The sequence below is a fragment of the Etheostoma cragini genome, chromosome 10, assembly GCF_013103735.1.
Source record: "Etheostoma cragini isolate CJK2018 chromosome 10, CSU_Ecrag_1.0, whole genome shotgun sequence".
In the NCBI taxonomy this organism is placed as follows: Eukaryota; Metazoa; Chordata; class Actinopteri; order Perciformes; family Percidae; genus Etheostoma; species Etheostoma cragini.
This window is the reverse complement of record NC_048416.1, coordinates 17,820,728-17,839,252: the sequence shown is the minus strand read 5'-3', so window position 1 is coordinate 17,839,252 and position 18,525 is coordinate 17,820,728. Positions and strand designations below refer to the sequence as shown.

The 18,525-nt window shown below is 41.6% G+C and overlaps 1 protein-coding gene across 1 annotated transcript; it reads left to right on the top strand.

Annotated features, from left to right (window-relative positions):
* The first annotated feature begins 595 nt into the window (after positions 1–595).
* ehd1a (EH-domain containing 1a) lies at positions 596–15,550 on the top strand. The gene is made up of 6 exons (XM_034884058.1): positions 596–984; positions 5,425–5,522; positions 10,678–10,919; positions 11,544–11,714; positions 13,873–14,037; positions 14,412–15,550. Exons 1-6 carry the CDS (start codon positions 596–598, stop codon positions 14,943–14,945), a joined length of 1,599 nt encoding a protein of 532 aa, XP_034739949.1. The 3' UTR covers positions 14,946–15,550.
* The last annotated feature ends 2,975 nt before the right edge of the window (positions 15,551–18,525 follow it).

Below are 18,525 nucleotides of genomic sequence, written 5' to 3'. Positions count from 1 at the left end.
TATCACTTTGTAAAACGCTGAAAATAAATACATAAGTGTGTCCATTTGGTGGAAAGAAAATTGCCAATGCAGATAAAACTGATAAATTGGGGAATTTCAAGTTGGAAGCATAAAAATAGCCCAATATATTTGCATGGTTGACGCTTTTATTGTGAAATATGTGAACTTCCGGCATCCGCTGCAAGCGTGTCAGCCTTCTTTTTAATGAGGTTCACTGACAGCTGATTGGGTTGCTAAGCGAGTTAGCCAACCGCTAAGAGCTAGATGCGCTAATACTGCCACATTTCAGTAGTACTAGACGAAATCTAATGCTAGTTGCCTAACTATTTATGGTGAAGTGTAGTTGGCTATCTTACGTAACTCAACGTCAACTTAAGAGGGAGTCCTCCCTGACGGACTGACTCGCGGTGCTTGGCTAGCTAGCGAAGAGGAGGGTGGGGACAAAACGTTTCAAGACCTCGCCCAGCCGTTGCTTCATTCCAGCAGGCAGCTAGCTACTCTCTTGACGGTGTGAGAGATCCACACCACAAAACTAGATCATTATTTAAGGGGAGACTGACACAGTTGTGTCAACTAAGGGCAGAATTAGGTAATCATGTTCAGAAAGAACTTGAAGAAGGACCCCGAGCTGTTTCAGAACGTGTCGGAGGGGCTGCGGCGACTCTACCGGACCAAACTGTTCCCGCTAGAGGACACGTATCGATTCCACGACTTCCACTCCCCTGCACTCGAAGATGCCGACTTCGACAACAAGCCCATGGTCCTCCTCGTGGGTCAGTACTCCACCGGGAAGACCACCTTCATCCGGCACCTCATGGAACAGGACTTCCCTGGTATGCGCATTGGCCCCGAGCCGACAACTGACTCTTTCATCGCGGTGATGCACGGCGAACAGGACGGGGTGATACCTGGTAATGCTCTGGTTGTCGACCCCAAGAAGCCCTTCCGCAAACTCAACGCCTTTGGCAATGCGTTTCTCAACAGGTAAAGTCAGTGCCAAGTCCCCAGAGCACATTAAAGAGCTTACACCGAGCAATCATGTAATACACTAAGATTATAGGAGGAAATATAGAAGTTAGAGCCCTATAGTTATATGGTATTGTTAATGTTATATTATTCCTGAAATGTCATTAGTTTATACAAATGTATGTTAAGAACAGTATCAAAACACATAACCCATGATTTAAATGCCCTCCCAACATGTTCTTACATGTAAGCTACCACACAGGAAAATTCACTGTATTTCATTCCCAGCCGCCTCTGAGCCAAGTGTGTGAGAGTTTTCCCTCTTTCATGTGTGTTTAGTGTCAATAGCTGTGTGGAAGAGCCACTCTGTGTATGGCAAAGCAAAGGACAGGGCGGTGCTTTCCAGCACCTGATCCCATTGACATGGAAGTCCTTTCACTTTGGATCAAATCTGGCAAGTTGACATTGGACCTTGCCCTTCTCCAGGCACTTCTTTGTTAAAGCACCTGACAGAGCCACAGGTGACACATCGTTTTGTTCCAATGTCACAGCCTGGCCTCTTTAACATAGAAATAGTTGTGGGTGTTGCTTGGCAACAAGCTGACCTTGTCCTGCCCTCGGATGTAGGTGCCATAAGTTTCGGACCCCTTGGTCGTATAAGTGTTACCTCATAGATAGAAGCCGACAAGCCAACTCCTTTACGCACTACCTGTCTGTAGGCTATATGAAATCTTATCACAAAGGTTTATCGTTTTTTTTGGTGTCACTGTCTCTTACTTTTTTCATTAAGTCAGCAGGTGTTTCACTGAGACATTCAGCTCATTGGCGTTTGATCCACACGCCTGATAAACCAGAGGTTCTAAGAACACCCCCAGAGGACTTCCAAACGTTTTATGAATCACTCACTATCACTTACAGTATTCCTGGTATACAGCCTGATGTCAAAGTCTGATGTAAAAACATCCTGATGGCCAGAACTCACATGACTCAGAAGTATTGCGCAGGTGGGGCTTTCACTCATTTATGCAAGATGTTCATTTGGAAATGATAGAAAACAAAAGCGAAATAATATAGAGAGAAATTCAGAGTGCGAGTGGAGGCACAAGCCAGGAACTGTGAGTCGGAGACAACGTGGCGATGCTTGTGGAAAATACCCTAATCCAATCTAACAATTGTGGATTTTTGATTACATCAGATGGCTGACATCTGATTGTAGAGGATGTCACTTCCAATAAAAGATGTGGGGATATCCCCTCTCTTTTCAGTGGCCAGTGTGTTGGTGTTACCCTGCATAGGAAAAACAACCAGCCAAACAGATGGACACATAATACACAAATGACTGTCTTGTCATGATTGTATTGCCTTTTTAGCCTTGGAGTATCAGTTGGGTTGTCTTCTGGCAAACCACATCTGTCAAACTCAGAAAGGGGAAGTCAAAAATGTCAGCGAAGACTTTTAAAAGAGTGTGTGTGTGTGTGGGGGGGGGGTGTTAGAGCTCACAGGCCTTGATTAACCCCTCTGGAGTTTATTACAGACTTGAGGGGAAACCAGATAATAGTTAGTACAAACAAAGGCCATTTTCCATCGTAGAATCATTTGTCACACTGTTGAACGCAATTCAGTGATATTATGGGTCTTGTGGTTCTCTATGAATTCAGGCTTGAGTGGTCATTCATTGGCTTAGGGAGAACTCAAATGATCATACGTTATAGAATATGTGTGTTTATGACAATAACAGTTCTTTGTATGTGTAGGCCAAATACATAAATATTAAGTTGTGATGGCACACTGCCCAAAGGAGGCCTACAGTTGATAAAAAAGGTCTGTTTAGAACCAAATCCAAACAATCATTTAGATCTGGGCTGCTTTTGGCTCAGACTGGGCTAGTTTTCACCTTTTCTTTTAAGAAGGCCAACAATATTTGGATTTTCCTTCAGCTTTTGGTTGACTGAACGTATTTTTCTTATGGAAGTATTGGGTAGATTAAGATATCGGGGATCAGATTGTTAATTAACTGATTTTAAGGTGGAGGAGAAAATACCATGTCAGAGGAGCACACAAGGCCTTGCTCAGCATTATGGCAGTTTCACAGTGTAACCTAGCTCTTTAATCATAGTCTCCTTAACCTGCAGATTAGCCTTTAACTACCAGCCTCAGAGAGGACTTACCCCTCAATATAATCAGTTATTTATGAAGAGGGTAAACAGAAATCAGTCATGTGATTCACACACCTACAGTTTGCTCGTTTGGCAAACCCTATAAGCTAGTAGCTGGTGTGACCGGTGTCCTCTACTAGCTTGCCATTCTTTTGATTGTTTTCCCACCATTTCTTTTTTGAAGCAGCCTAATTTCAGATTGTGCAGATAATGTTTCTGTAAAAGTAGCTTAACTCCGGAAAAACCTGCATATTTTTTAGCTTCTGCTTCCTCAGTTAAAATACTTCTGCAGTCAGAGGGCTTCAGTCTGTTTGTGCTCTCTGTAAGCCATTAGTCAGTAAAACCTGAGTCAGCAAAGTTTAAGTTCCGCACTGGCCCACCCTGGCCAACACTGTCCCGCTCCGTCCTGTCCTGCTCATGGCCTTTCATTCAAGGACCCTGACTCTGCAGTTTACTCAGATAGGGGTTGACCCATGCACAACCTTAAAGAGCACATAACAAATACAAATGTGGCCAGCTGTGTAGATATAGATTATGATATATAAATAATTTACACACACACCAGATTTTAGAGGAAGCAAACGGAATAGTGACACAGTTTTAACCTCCTCCTTGTCCACATCCCTAGTGACAGCCGTCCTATTTCCTCTTCTCTACGGGAAGTTAAGCTTAAGATTTGAGGGAAGGTCATAGGTCAGGAGGTGGTCCAAGAGAGGAAGACCTGTTTTCATCACCTGGAGCCAGAGCCATATAATATGAGAGGTCTGATGTGGAGTATTAACCTAGGCCTTTATGACAGGACTGCAGCCTTACAGAGAAGATGGGTTTCTCACTTTCTCAAGACCTAATTGAACAGCAAAGGATCTCCGATGGTTTATAGCTGTCGCGCGCCCGTCCCTGGTAGGGTCTACTGTTTCTAAGAATTCCAGCTCTAGTTAATCAGAACATTTTTTCCTGAAAGTTCTGTGTGGAAAATCTCGGGATCGATGGTTAAATAGAAAACCGGTGCCAAAATTCCAACTGCATATCCTACGACATTAGCTATGAGAGGGAGTGGAAAGACCGGCATGCTTGTTATCTTTGGCAATGGCTGTTATTGTAATGTAATATCATGCATAGGATCTCCATGCAAGGAGCCCAACTCTCATATTTCTTTGACTTGTTCATTGTCCTTGGATTTTCCTTTTTCCTCCAAACGTGCGTGCGCGCATGCGTGTGTGTGTGGGCCGTGCCATGCGTGCGGTTACAGCAGGAATGTAAAAGCATGGTTCTCTTGGTCTTGTGACCCAGTGCCTCTGAGCTCATGTTGAGAGTATCGGTTCAGAATGAGGGAAAGGGCAGCGGAGCGAGAAGTAGTACTCTGAGCCGTGGGGTGTCATAACAATCCCATTCTTTGTTCTTGGTGGGAAACTATAGTTTTATCCAAAGCCACTCTTCCTCCAACACTTTATAGTGTGTATGTCTGTCTGTGTTTATGTCAGTGTGTGTGCCTAGGCTCGTTTTATGATGGAGAGCAGCACTCCCCATTAAAGTTTAGACCCCAGTGTCCCAGCTTAAAGGAGACCATTGTGTAGTCTTTTATGTTGCGTAGGGAATTACTCAGGACTACAATTCAGAACTTATAATGTATTGTCCCAGTGTTTCCCTAACCATCATACATCATTGGGAACCTCCTTGAAGCCGCCCCCCTACTGTTTGAAAAATCCAAATGATGTAGTCTCACTGTTTTTGCTGATGAAAAAAACTAAGATCCAAAGGTCAAGAGTGTCAACTACAGCTGAAATAATGAATTGATTAATCAATTAGATGACAAACAGAAAATGGCACAAACAATTTGAAGGTGTCCCCCTGGACAGACCAAGTGATACATAACTAATCTAGAAATCAATAAGCAGTTGAATCAATAATTAGAATTCATGTTAGTTGCGGTTGCAGCCCAAGTGTCAAGGTTAAAATGGCATAAAATGTGCTGTGTGGAAAAACTCTGGTACTTTTCCATTATTTTAAAATCTACCCACTACTATCCACCCACTGATACTTTGTTTTAGCTATGTGTCTTTTTCCGTAAGGGTATTCCACTAAAGTTAATGTCATGGCATGAAGGTTGTGCAATGTCTGTCTGTCTAATGTCAAGCTTATGTATAAACATTTTCACCCTACTTTTTTTTTTTTGTATCTCTCCCACCCTATCCCTCTCTACCCCTATGCCTCATACTCTCAATCCTCCCTCTCTTTCACGTTCTTTTTCTCCCCTCTGTGCGTTGCACTTTCCGCTCTCTGATTACTGTGTTTTTCTCGGCAGGTTCATGTGTGCCCAGATGCCTAACCCCGTCCTGGAGAGCATCAGTATCATTGATACTCCTGGAATCCTGTCCGGAGAGAAACAAAGGATAAGCAGAGGTCTGGTTGTCATAAACACTCACACTTTACTTACTTACTTACTTACTTACTCACTCTCTTACTCACCTACTCACTAGTACTACTGTTGTTTAACAGAGCCACACCCTCCCCGCTCTAAAACTCTGAAATACTGTAATCGCATTATGCAAAATGAACCCACAGGAAGTCACGAGTTCAAATATGAAAAGGAAACCTGCTACGTTCCTGACCTACATACTGCTTTTTTTCTTTCTTTCTTTTTTTTTTTTCCTAAGTTTTGCTCTGGTATTTCTTTTTGGCTTGCGCTTCACAAAGTCAACTCTAGCTCATAGTGCGCTCCAACCTGTATTTAACTCTTAAAGCTCTCAGGCCAAAGCCTAACCAAACGGGTCATGTATATGTCATGGAGGCCTTCACAGCTTGATGGTAGCAAGGAGAGGACGCAAACCACTTTGAAGTTAATTTCCTGTCTCTGTGCCTGTGGTTTTGTACAGCACTATTCTCTTCCACATCATTCCCTCTTTTTTGTTTATCTTTCTTTTGGTTTTCAGATGGTTCTGTAGGTCAAATTTGACCCATTTTCATAAAGTTTCTATATCAGAAATTCAGGTTTCTCTCAATTAAATTGTAAAAAAAAATTATGTGGATGGTTCCATACAACGCTCTTCACAAGTTAAATAAATGATCAGTTCAGTACTTTCTTTTAATTTAGGTGTTTTATTCAATTTTATTGCATTTGAAGAAATAAATTGATTAAAAGAAAAAAAAGATCAAAATATTTGGAAATGCGTCGAACGTGACACAAAAAATAAGTTTTGATTTAAAACCTTGACCCAGAAAAACTAAAAGTTGCAAGTCGACAGGAAGACAACCCAAGTGTTTAAAGATACAACAATCCAAATGACTTCCTCTTTGCAGCTCTCTATTTGTCCTGGGCTGTATCGTTTATCACTTCATGTCTAAGTCGTTTCCCTTTTGCTCTGCAAATGCAATAAATCGTTTTATATTTGGATCTAATTGTCCGTGTGCGGCAACAATTCTATGACCAACCAAGTCACTTCAGAATTGCCACATACACAGTTTTCCTTTTTTACTTTTGATGATACTACATAACTCAAGCAGAGATAACAGTGCAACTGAACACAGCTTTGGCCTTTTCTACCTGATTTAAGCCCTTTTAAGTGGAAGCGTACATCATTTTTTTTTGTGTACTCTAGGGAAAGGATGTGCAGTAAAATGGGAAACATAGCAGAGAGTTTCCCACGACTGCCCTCCTCCCTCCTCCCACCGCCCCAGAGAGCTGTTACACAGTCAGTAAATCTGCTCTTTATTATTGAGTCAGATTTCCTATGACACACAGCAAGAAGGAAAAGAGAGAAAATATTAAATGAGTCGATCAACAGAATATTGATCTGCAACTATTGACATAATTCATTTATCATTTAAGGCTTTTTTGAAGCCGAAGTGCCAAACAAATTTTGCTTATAGATTCTCCATATGAGGATTCGCTGCTTCTCTGTAGAATCTGTTTTTTGGACTGTTGGAAGCACACAACAAGCAATTTGAAGACCTTACTTTGGGCATTTCTCACTGCTTTCTGACATTTCATGTATCTGATGATTCATGAATTAAAGAAAAGTGTCTGTTTTCATGAATGAAAAGCCTGTCTCGTTTCGAGGTGACCCCATCCCATAAGGAGGAGCATATGAAATCTGATACCTCATTCCTCAGTTTTGTTTCTATACATACATACTTATACATTTGAGAACGGAAAGACCATACACTCTCTCACTTTCTCAATTCCCCCCCCCCCACACACACACACACACACACACGTACGTACGTACGTTATCCTCTTAACTGTTTCTGTATAAACAAAGATACAATACTGTACTACCCAGACAAACTGTACTCACTGTGTTACATATATAAACAGGACTGATTGGATTGTGCAGCTGAAGTGTGACGGGCATGTGTGTATGCCGGTACAGCCAGCTTTACATTCAGATACAATTACATTTTTGCCATTCATGGACGCTTTGTTATTGCATAATGCTTTCTTTTTTTTTATTATTATGGAATAATTTTTGATGAGGTCAGCAAGTGTGGCTCAGAGCTTATACTTTAGTGAACCATGAAGTGTCGAAAACTGTAACGAAACTGTGATTTTGCAGAACTGGTTGGCGGTTTTCCCACAGTTGCTGCTGATGACTTGACATGCACGGTGGCACGTTGGGCAGCTGTGGCTCAGTGGTAGCGCGGTTGCCTGCCAATCGGAAGGTGGTTTGATCCCTGGCCCTGCAGTCCCATGTCAAAGTGTCCTTGGGCAATACACTGAACCCCGAGTTACCAGTAATGCTGCGCTTCAGAGCGTAAATGTGTGTGTGTGTGTGTGTGTGTGTGTGTGTGTGTGTGTGTGTGTGTGTGTAGGTTTATCAGATAAGCAGCACCTTGTACGGCAGCCTCGGCCCTTTATGCTTTGAGTAGTCGTTAAGACTAGAAAAGCGCTATATAAAAACAGTTAATTTACAGTTTAATGCAATTTAGTTGACAGAAAAAAAAAGTTGTCAGAAGCGGAGTTCAAACTTTTAAAACTTGTGGCATTAAAGGTGCCCTGTCACACAAACCTGTTTTAACTTTTGCATTTTTTGAAATATGTTCGGTCCATATGTGTTTATGTCGAGAAATGAACTGCAACTTCCTCTGTCACCTACAGCCACTGAAAAGAAATAAGTGGAGAAATAAGGCCAATTACAAAAGTAATTGAAAAGAGAATGCAGATTAAAATAGTTTTTTTTACAGGTATATATATGTATGGATTAAACAAAGAAGATATGCATGTTAATTAGTGCGTTTTTTGAGGTGGTGATGGTAGGTGGATTTTGTTGCCCTTGGACCGAGCCAGTTGTTTCTCCTGCCTTTATGCTAAGCTAGGCTAAACTAACCAGCCCCTCGTTGTAGCTTCATATTTGCTTTGCCGACATGATAGTATTGTTAATCATCTCATCTAACTCTCAGCAAGAAAGTGAGTTTGTTTTCCCAAAATGCCAAACCATTATTTAATTATACTGTAGATTTGAATGTGTTTCCTAATATGAATAGATTTTAGACAAATAATTATACAACCAGGTCTTCTCCCATTTGTCTGCTCTTTGTCAGTGACTGGCACATATTTATAAGGTCTGCCTGAGTGCATAGGTGTATCTCTGCATGTCTATACACATAGTAGAGGCACAGCCGTTGCCAATGCTATGTGCTATAAATAAGTCGAAGCTTGAGCAGCTGTCTCTTTGTCTGATTCCGTTTAACACGTGTGTGAAAACCAGACTTGAGAAAGAATGACCAAAATGTCCTTGGCTGGCTCCTACAGGAATCGTGGACTTTCCCTTTTATCCCCTTTTACTTTCACATGCTGTCATACACACAAACAGGCACAAACTCCTTTTTGTTGAAGGGGTTTTCTTGCGTTCATCATACTACATCTGTGTTTTTCTTTTACTTTCACTTTTATTCGCCCTCGTCTTTCTCTCTCTCCTTTTTTATCTATCTATATCACCGTCTCATTCTGTCCATTTACTGGATCTCTCTCTCTTTTGTATACATGTGCTCAGACACGCGAAAGCCAGCTACGTTGGAGTGCATGTGCAGCAGATCTACCGATTGTGCGACAGCCGAGATGAGCTTTTGATGAGCAACTGCATTCTTCTCTGATCAGATGACACACAGACTAATTAGAACCATAATTCTCTCTTCCTCCCTCCCTCCTCAGCACCTCGAGGCAAAAGAAAGCTCAGTGAAAAAGGCCTTTTTTAATGTAATATGAGAAAGCACCCCTTGGTTCTCAGATAACTAAAGGAAGTAAATAGTAAATTTTTTGTTATTTTACTAATATATCAAGCTTGTTTCTTCTAAGGCAGATTACTGAAAAATGTCCCTGATAAAGGTCATTTCAATCCTAATACAGCTCAGATTTTCCAAAAAGGAATTAAATATGCTCAAACTATCTTTACCCCCATATGCCTTCCCTGCTGTCTCAGTAAAGCTAGTTAACAGGTAACCAGGGGAAACAGTCCCGTCTCTTTAAAGCCCTTATCTAAACATTGTTGGATCAACAAGACTCGGAATATGAATGTAAAACCCTCAATGAAACCTGCACCAACACACAATTTATTGACTGATTGGAGCCATTGAGCTTGTTGTCATGTTAAACTCTTTTATTTCTCCAAACCAGTATGCTATTTGTAAGCACAGTACTAGTAAAAAGGGTTAGACTTAGTTTATGCTGACATCAGTGGGAAAAACAAGACAATGACAATCTAGTGTAAGTGAGTACACATGCTGGTAGGCTACCTTAGTGTCCATGTCCCTCTGTACCCAACTGTTTGAACTGGGTCTTAACATTTCTGATAAGCTATAACGGCTGAATGAAATCTCATTCAGTTGATTACCAAAACCAGTTCATTAAACCTGATGAGCAGCAACACATAATATAAGGACATTTTATATTAAATATTTATTTACAATGATGCCGCATAATTATCCTTAGATATCAGTGAACCCTGTGCAGTAACCTGTGTTAAGTAAACCAGAATTATAACATTAAACCAAAATTATCAATCAATGAAGTATCTGACAAGAAAGAAACCGAGTAGTTGACATGATATGCAAAATAACAATACTACCTCTACTTACTCACAATGTGTTACGGTAATGTAACACGCTTTTGGAAAATTAATGTCAAATAGTTTTCAGCCTAAATAAATATGAGATCTAATGTTATTCTGACCTTGTGTCTAGGCATGGGCTGGTAGGAGATTATGACGGTATGATAACCTTCAACAAAAATATGAAGGTTTCTCGATATAACAATATACAGCTATGAATGTATTATTTTTTTTAATGTCTGGGTTTTATTTTGAAACGCACTGCTGCATACTGGCAGGGAGACGGATTTCTAGACTGCACTTTCTGCCCTTTAAGACAAAATAAAACTGTTCATACCTTAGGAACGGTGTGACAGAAAATGTTAGTGGTTTTGAAACCGTGACTTTTTCAAACCGCGGTTTGGGAAAAAAACATGTCAGTTGGTTTAGAGTGGGTGAAAATCCAGTGAATTGACAGTGTTTGTGCAGATCCCGTTTTAACCCCGCGGCCTCTTCTCCTTTTCTCGCTCCAGGTTACGACTTTGCCGCGGTGCTGGAGTGGTTTGCAGAGCGCGTGGACCGCATCATTCTCCTGTTTGACGCCCACAAGCTGGACATCTCGGACGAGTTCTCCGAGGTCATCCGAGCTCTGAAGAACCACGAGGACAAAATGCGTGTGGTGCTGAACAAGGCGGACCAGATCAGCACTCAGCAGCTGATGAGAGTCTACGGAGCGCTGATGTGGTCTTTGGGGAAAATCATCAACACGCCTGAGGTACAAAGCATTAGTTTTTCACGTGTGCTTTTGTCGCAATCCACAAATGTATTTGATTTAGAAAAGGTTTCAATCTCAGTCGAATATGGAAATATTAATGTTTTGAGGGAACATGTAGCTATTTTAGGCATGTCTGGACAGAGGTTAAGTGACAGTGATTATAGTGACATATTTAAAGAATAATTCAGCTAATGTTCTCAGTTTTTCATTGTAACAAAAGCAGCAATAAAAAAAGTCGTGCTACCTGATATCGTGTGACCCAGCTTGTCTTGTGATTTTTCCCTGACTGTTTAGTTAATATTTGATCCGGGGCCATATTCATAAACCCATCCCAGAGAAACCTTTGGAACATGCAAACAATTATTCATTGACTTTGAGCTTCTCTAAAGGATGTGAAGCCTTGAGCACATACATTTTAAAACTTTTATTGTTGCTTCACTGTAAACCTCAAATTCCTGTAATGCATTTTCACACATCCTGTATGTCTATTTTGAGTATGCAAATTATTTTTTTGCGTCTGTGACTTGTGAAAGAATTTTGTTGTGTGTGTGTGGACAGTAAAGTGTAACCTGATGATCAGTGGAGGTTATTGGATGTTAACTTATTAAACTAACTTGATTCCAGGTGGTGCGTGTGTACATCGGGTCGTTCTGGGCCCAGCCCCTGTTGGTCCCAGACAACAGGAAGCTGTTTGAGGCCGAGGAGCAGGACCTGTTCTTAGATATCCAGTCGTTGCCACGTAACGCTGCTCTACGCAAGCTCAATGACCTTATCAAACGAGCACGCCTTGCCAAGGTCAGTATAAACAAGACAACAGACAGACAATGCCATCTCCAGTGCAATGCAGCTAGAGTGGCTAGAAAACACCCGATTTAAAACTTTGGTTTTTCTTAACTGACCAAAAGCAGAAGTTGGTACAAATGTAAATGTGCTGTATTTATATAGCGCTTTTCTAGTCTTAACGACTACTCAAAGCGCTTTTACATCTACAGGAGATATTCACCATACACACACATTTATACACTGTGGCCGAGGCTGCCGTACAAGGTGCCACCTGCTCATCAGATAAACACTCATACACATTCACACTCCGATGCGCAGCATCTGGGGCAACTTGGGGTTCAGTGTCTTGCCCAAGGACACTTCGACATGGGACTGCAGGGCCAGGGATTGAACCTTCTGATTGGCAGGCAACCGCTCTACCACTGAGCCACAGCCGCCCAAGTGTGTCTGAAGATTACAATAATTTGATAAATTATTTCTGCTTCTAGTCTATATGTATAGACTAGAAGTATATGTATAGACTAGAAGTAAACTACACATGGAAATACTATGTTTTTTTTCTACAAAAAGTTTGATTGTTAAAAGTAGACGGTGCTTGCAAAATATCCGGCTTCCATAAATGAATACAACTTTTTTCCTTTTTGTAAAAGTTTAACTGTTGGATGCAAGACTATTTTACTCAGTTCTCATCTTGTGTTTGGGTTCTGTTTCCTCCTTTCAACTGCATACTGGACCATGTTTGGCTTCCCAAATTGTACAAACACATGTTAAACTTAGCTTTAAGGGAATTTGCCACCGTTTGTACGTCACCATCTCCTCCGTCCTTCCTGGGTGTAAGTAGGCTGAAGCCGAACCGAAGCCGATATATAATGGTCGATCTATCCCATAAAATAACCATGCATCCATCTTTACAATAATCACTTAGTCTGTGGACGGCTGTCTATTGGGTCCATTCGTGGGTTTTTATTTCCCAGTTAACTTAATCGCACTGAAAAGAAAGCCAGACTGCAGGATTGATCAATGCCGAGAAATCCCCAGAAGCTGTTAAAGAACTGCCGGCACGCTCAATTCAGTCGGCATATGTTGGCAGTTCCCCCCCCCCCCCGCCCCCCAGTCACGCCACCAGATCATGTTTGCTCTCATCCTCACATCCCCTTGATCGATCGCCACCTCCTCCTCTCGTTCTATTTCAAAAGCACGCAGCTCCTCTTCTGAAAACTCTGGTTTGTGGAGGTATGCTTCTGGATCTTGACCGTCTGAGATGTCATCTTCTTTGTTTCTCACAAAATCTGCCATGTTCGTCACCATTCACCGCCTACTGTAGGAAGAATAGCCAGCTAATATTCCCACTGGTATGTTGACAGAAGTTGGGGGTTTTCAGGTGATAACTCTGTGTCCAAGTAGCAGTGCCTCAGCTGAAGTCTACTTCCACCCAGTATAGTCCAAAGTCAGTATCTGCCTAGGGAATCGTCTAGTCTTAATCTGCATTGCTATTTGTACTCGTTGCAAATATGCATAACGCTAGAAGTTATTAGGTTTTGGCAGTGAATAACCTGATTTCTAACTGTCCTCCTTCAGCAGATGAATGTGCAGTGGTGCAAACAACTTGCTTTTCAGCAAATTTGCTTCTTCCACGTCCCTTTTGGGGGACTTGTACCCCACACGCATACATTGCTATATACCGTGTATAAATAGGTACATTTTTATAATAAAAGTCCACAAAATATAACCAAATTGCTCTAATGCACTCTGTTCTGCACTTTGACATTGGGTAACTCTCTCTTTTTTTTCATCATACATGTGTTTCTCTTAATGGGAAAGCATACTTCTAGTGTTTTGATCGGAGGGGGACTTAAACGTTTTCTTGATAGCAATAGAAAGCCTCTGATTTTTCATTTTGTGATGATTTATCAGGGATTCCAGCCAGGTATCTCTTACTGTACTTTATTACAGAGTCAACTCCATATAGCATATGTTCCCTTGAACGCCAGAATCTCATTATCAGTTCATTGGCTAGTTCAAAACCTAATACACTCAACATTTAATTTGGAGAAATAACTAACAATGATTGGAATACATTACAGACAATCCAACTCCCCACAGTAATGACGTAAATCGCATTTCAACCATCAACTAAATCAGCCTGTCATATTTCTTTTATGGTGCGCAGGTACAGGCCTACATTATCAGCTCTCTGAAAAAAGACATGCCAAGTGTGTTCGGAAAGGAATCCAAGAAGAAGGAGCTGATAGCCAACCTGGGAGAAATCTACCATAAGATCGAGAAGGAGCACCAGATCTCACCTGGGGATTTCCCCAACCTTGCCAAGATGCAGGTGAGATTAAAGAGCGATAATTCCAGAGATGAATCCGGCCACCTACACAGTAGACAGAGATGTACCATCCAGAGTTCAATAGGCGACTTCAGGCAATAACAACTTTGACTCCCATTTCTGGCATGTTGAATAAAGTGTTGGAAACAAACAGTTCAGAGTAGAATGACCTTCCAACCTTTACTCTCTTCACATCTGTGCAATGCTTTCCTGCCCTTGCCCTCCGGGATGGGCCAGGATGGGGATGAGATTTATTTTTCCTGGTTTGTCAGGAAATCCTGCTTCTTTTATGCTACACCCATTGGTAGCCATTGAAGACTGATCTATTTCTATCACCAATTCCTGTTTTCTCTCAACTCCCCCCTCATTCCCTCCAGGAGCTGCTGAATGGCCAGGACTTCTCTAAGTTCGCAGCGCTGAAGCCAAAGCTGCTGGAGGCGGTGGAGGACATGCTCGCCAACGACATTGCACGTCTCATGGCGATGGTGCGCCAGGAAGAAGCCGCCATGCCCAGCCAGTCCGTCAAGGGTGGAGCCTTTGAGGGAACCATGAATGGTCCCTTTGGTCATGGCTATGGAGAGGGTGCCAGCGAAGGCATCGATGAGCTGGAGTGGGTGGTGGGTCGCGACAAGCCTACATATGATGAAATCTTCTACACCCTCTCACCCATCAACGGCAAAGTGTCTGGCGCTGCAGCCAAGAAGGAGATGCTGAAGTCCAAGCTGCCCAACACGGTCCTGGGGAAGATCTGGAAGCTAGCAGATGTGGATAAAGATGGCCTCCTCGATGATGAGGAGTTCGCCCTAGCCAACCACCTGATCAAAGTGAAGCTGGAGGGTCACGAGTTGCCGCCCTCCCTGCCTGAACACCTGGTGCCACCGTCCAAACGCGGGATGGTCCTGGAGGCCTAGAGGAGGAGGGGCAGCCTGGAGACCAGCCATGTCAACGCTTTTGCATCATGTTTAGGACACTTCAGACAAAAGTCCAACCCCAAGCATGAACAGCATCATCCTCCATCAAGCTGAGACTCTCCAGGCTTCCTGACACACCACGAGGAGGTATCGCTGTGACCGTTTTCACCAGAAAAAGACTGGAGGGGTCAGGAGGGAGGGAGGTGGGAGGGAGGGGAGGTCCATCTTTGTGCATTAGGGAATAATATTAAGGTATCTGTTAGAAATAAATGAGGGGAGGGGGTTGATTTGCAAACAGCTGAATGGACATTACCGGATCATGAACTCATGGACAGTTGGAAGTCACATGACGGGGCTGAACATGGATTTGTACATCCTGTGTAAAAGATGTCTTCTGAGTATAGAGTCCATATTATTAAATGTTGATCCAAAGAAATATAGTTTTTTTTCCATTTGGAGAGAGAAAGAGGAAATAAATAAAAACAGCTATTAGAATTGTTTCATCTATATTTTTGTATTTCCTGACTGTTAACTTGGACTCTTTCCAAATGCTTCACTTTTTATTATTTTGCCAGGTAAATAAAAAGGAGTACTGTACCATCTGACTCGTGGTTATGTTGATTTTCATTCAATATTTGATACATAACATTGAATTAATCAGATATTTGATTTACACAACAAACTCTCACTGGATAGAGAAATCATCGTTTTGAGGCTTTAATTTATAGTCATTTCTCATATACGGTCGTGTCACGGACTGTGTCACCCAGAGGTCATCAAGACACTGACTTTTTATTTTATTTTGAAATGCCCCCATTTTGATAGTTTAAACGGAGTGCAGTGCCCTCTTTAGGACAGAAAAGAGTTGTTGTCAGCACTGCCACGGGCCATGTAAGGCCTTTTACCCATGACACAAGTTGCCTCTCACTGCACATTTGTGAGGGCAAATTGAAACCAGCAGTGGAGGCAGATACTTGAGTCTTTCTTTGGAGCATTTTCAGGACACATGGAGACAATTTACACAACTAGAAATTCAGTCCAGGCTCAAGCAGACAAGCACAAATAATAAAGAGAAAGACAGGAAGCTGTATTTTTATTAAAGTCATATTGGGAGTCTGAATAGAGATGAAGCTGTCTGCTTATAACTTCACCTTACATTCACGTTAACATGTACTATTATATAACATGAGTTAGCAGGTGTGAATCTGCTACGACTGGTACTGTTTGCATAATTCAAATAGCATGTAAGTATAACAAACGTAAATCAGATACACCTCAATGTTTGTTAGTACATTTTAAGAAATTATATGATTTTTTCCCCCAACGTGAACCTTGTTAGTCAAGGCAGCAGCAGCCAGGTGATTGATGCAAGGCCAAGAACTATATAAACACATTCCCATACTATATCTTTCACTGCATGCATGTTTACATTTTCCCCACATCGGTGCCTTATTTTACATCTATCATCCTCAACATCACCTGGCTGTTGTCCAATTTTTGTGGCGAGAGCGGAACACCAATTCTCCTCTGAGAAACGGTGTCACGTTTCAATTTCCCTTTGCACTGAGAGTCATGCTTCTCTCCCTCATCAGCACACTCAGCCCTCTGTGGAGACTCATTGAAGTTCTGGACACTGATTCACTAGATTGTCAGTGAGTGATGGGTACACAGGGGGCTTTCCAGTTATTTTTTCCGACAGTGGCAGATTTAATCTTTGATAAAGTCCAGAGGCGCTCTCTTGTGTCTTGATAAGTTATTGCAGGTAGTGTTTTTGGATAGCCTCACACATGTTAGGGCCAATTTTTTCCACTATGTATGGTTGTGTCCTTTCTTATTTTCTCCTGGAGTGTCTCAGCCAAAACAGCAGCAGCGCTTACGACAGCAATTCCCATCCTCTTTCAGTTGTGACCTTTTTAAAATATAGTTTAGGATCCCTTGTTGGAGGTTATGGCCATGAGTTGTAAGCAGTTAAATCAAAGAAGGATGTCCCTTCTTGGATTGTTTCATTTGAAGGATTTGTGAGGCCTCAACAGGTGAAAATATCCGTAATTTTTGCAAAAAAAGCGATAGAGAAAATAATACATTATTTTGTATGACTTTGTACACCCCCGAATTTATCCTGTGTCCTTGATCTACAGGTTGGGACTCTGAACAAGACCAGACCATTGGCTATAAAACATGTAAGACAGACTTCTATGTACAGCATAGTCAAAGATCAAAAGGATCAAATGGATCCAATAACAGCAATAAATATATCATAATAAGAAATATGAAAACAGATACACAATAAAATTTAAAATCTTTAAAATAAATTAGATATCATTATATGTTCCAACCAGAATAAATGGTTTAGAAGCCCAGACTTTCTTCTACATCAGAGAGAAGAAGTACAGACTGAAACATTTATGTGTGCCATACATTTGACAAAAATAACTTTGTTAGTGTGTCAGTTTTGGTGTAAATTGTAGGTTGTATTTTTCTAGCATTAATTTACATAAATGATTGAGCATTAGTAGGCCTGCTGACATGCATTAGATAATTTACAGCTTGCAGTAGCTTCAGGGTTGTTCTGGAATGATAATATATTGACAGAGAGCTGCTTGAATGCCCACACTGATGTGAAGTGACTGTACGTTCCTGTGTGTTTGGATAGCTGTCTCACTCCCCCCACTGTATATCTCCACTATACAGTGTTTCCTTTTTCCTGTCCATTCGGATCTCACTATTTTCCTTTCCATCTCTTTTCCCTCCTTTTCATCCACATGTTTACGGAGAGACGCTTTTCCCTGTTTTGCTGCTTCTTTGTTTTTCATCTGTATTCCCATCACTCCCCCCCTGACTCTTTTTTGTACCCCCTCTCTCTTTCAGTGTTCACCTCTACATCTAAAAATACTCCACCCTCTGACACACTGACCCCTGCAGAGAGTTCATTGTGTAAAGCTTACATGACACAATCATGTGGAAGGAGTGCCATTTCTGAGAGGCAGGTGAGGAATGAGGGACCCCGTGTTAGGGCTTCTAATGGTTTTGAGGTTTTGTTGTTTATTTCTGTTATTTTTGTGCAGTTGTTCTGTTTCTTGTTTTCTGTTATACTCCTAGTTTCCTCCCTTGTCGCCTAGTGTTATTTCCTGTTTCGTGTCTGTTGTTTCTTGTTTTATTTTGATAGTCTGTTTCTCTGTCTAGTCCTGTCTGGTTTTACCTGCCTTGTGCTTTCTTTGTTTTTGTAAAATAGTAGTAGTAATCTCAAAACTACTTATTTAAAGAAATATAGGATTTTATTTTCTTTGGTAGTTTTGCCATGTACAGATGTGCAAATACTGCTGGGTACGCCCTAATATGTAGATTTACGTTGTCCAATGTCAAGTCTCCATTTGATCATGTCACAAGACGATGAATGTAGCTTTAAAAAAAAAAGATTTTAGGCTTTTGGGACAGCTGAAGACATGAAAGGGGAGAGAGGAAATGACATGCAGCAAAGGGCCACATGTTGAAGTCAAACCCGCGGCCACTGCGTCAAGAAATGAAACCTCTGTATGTGGGCATGCGCTCTACAAGGTGAGCTACCCAGGTGCCCCACTGG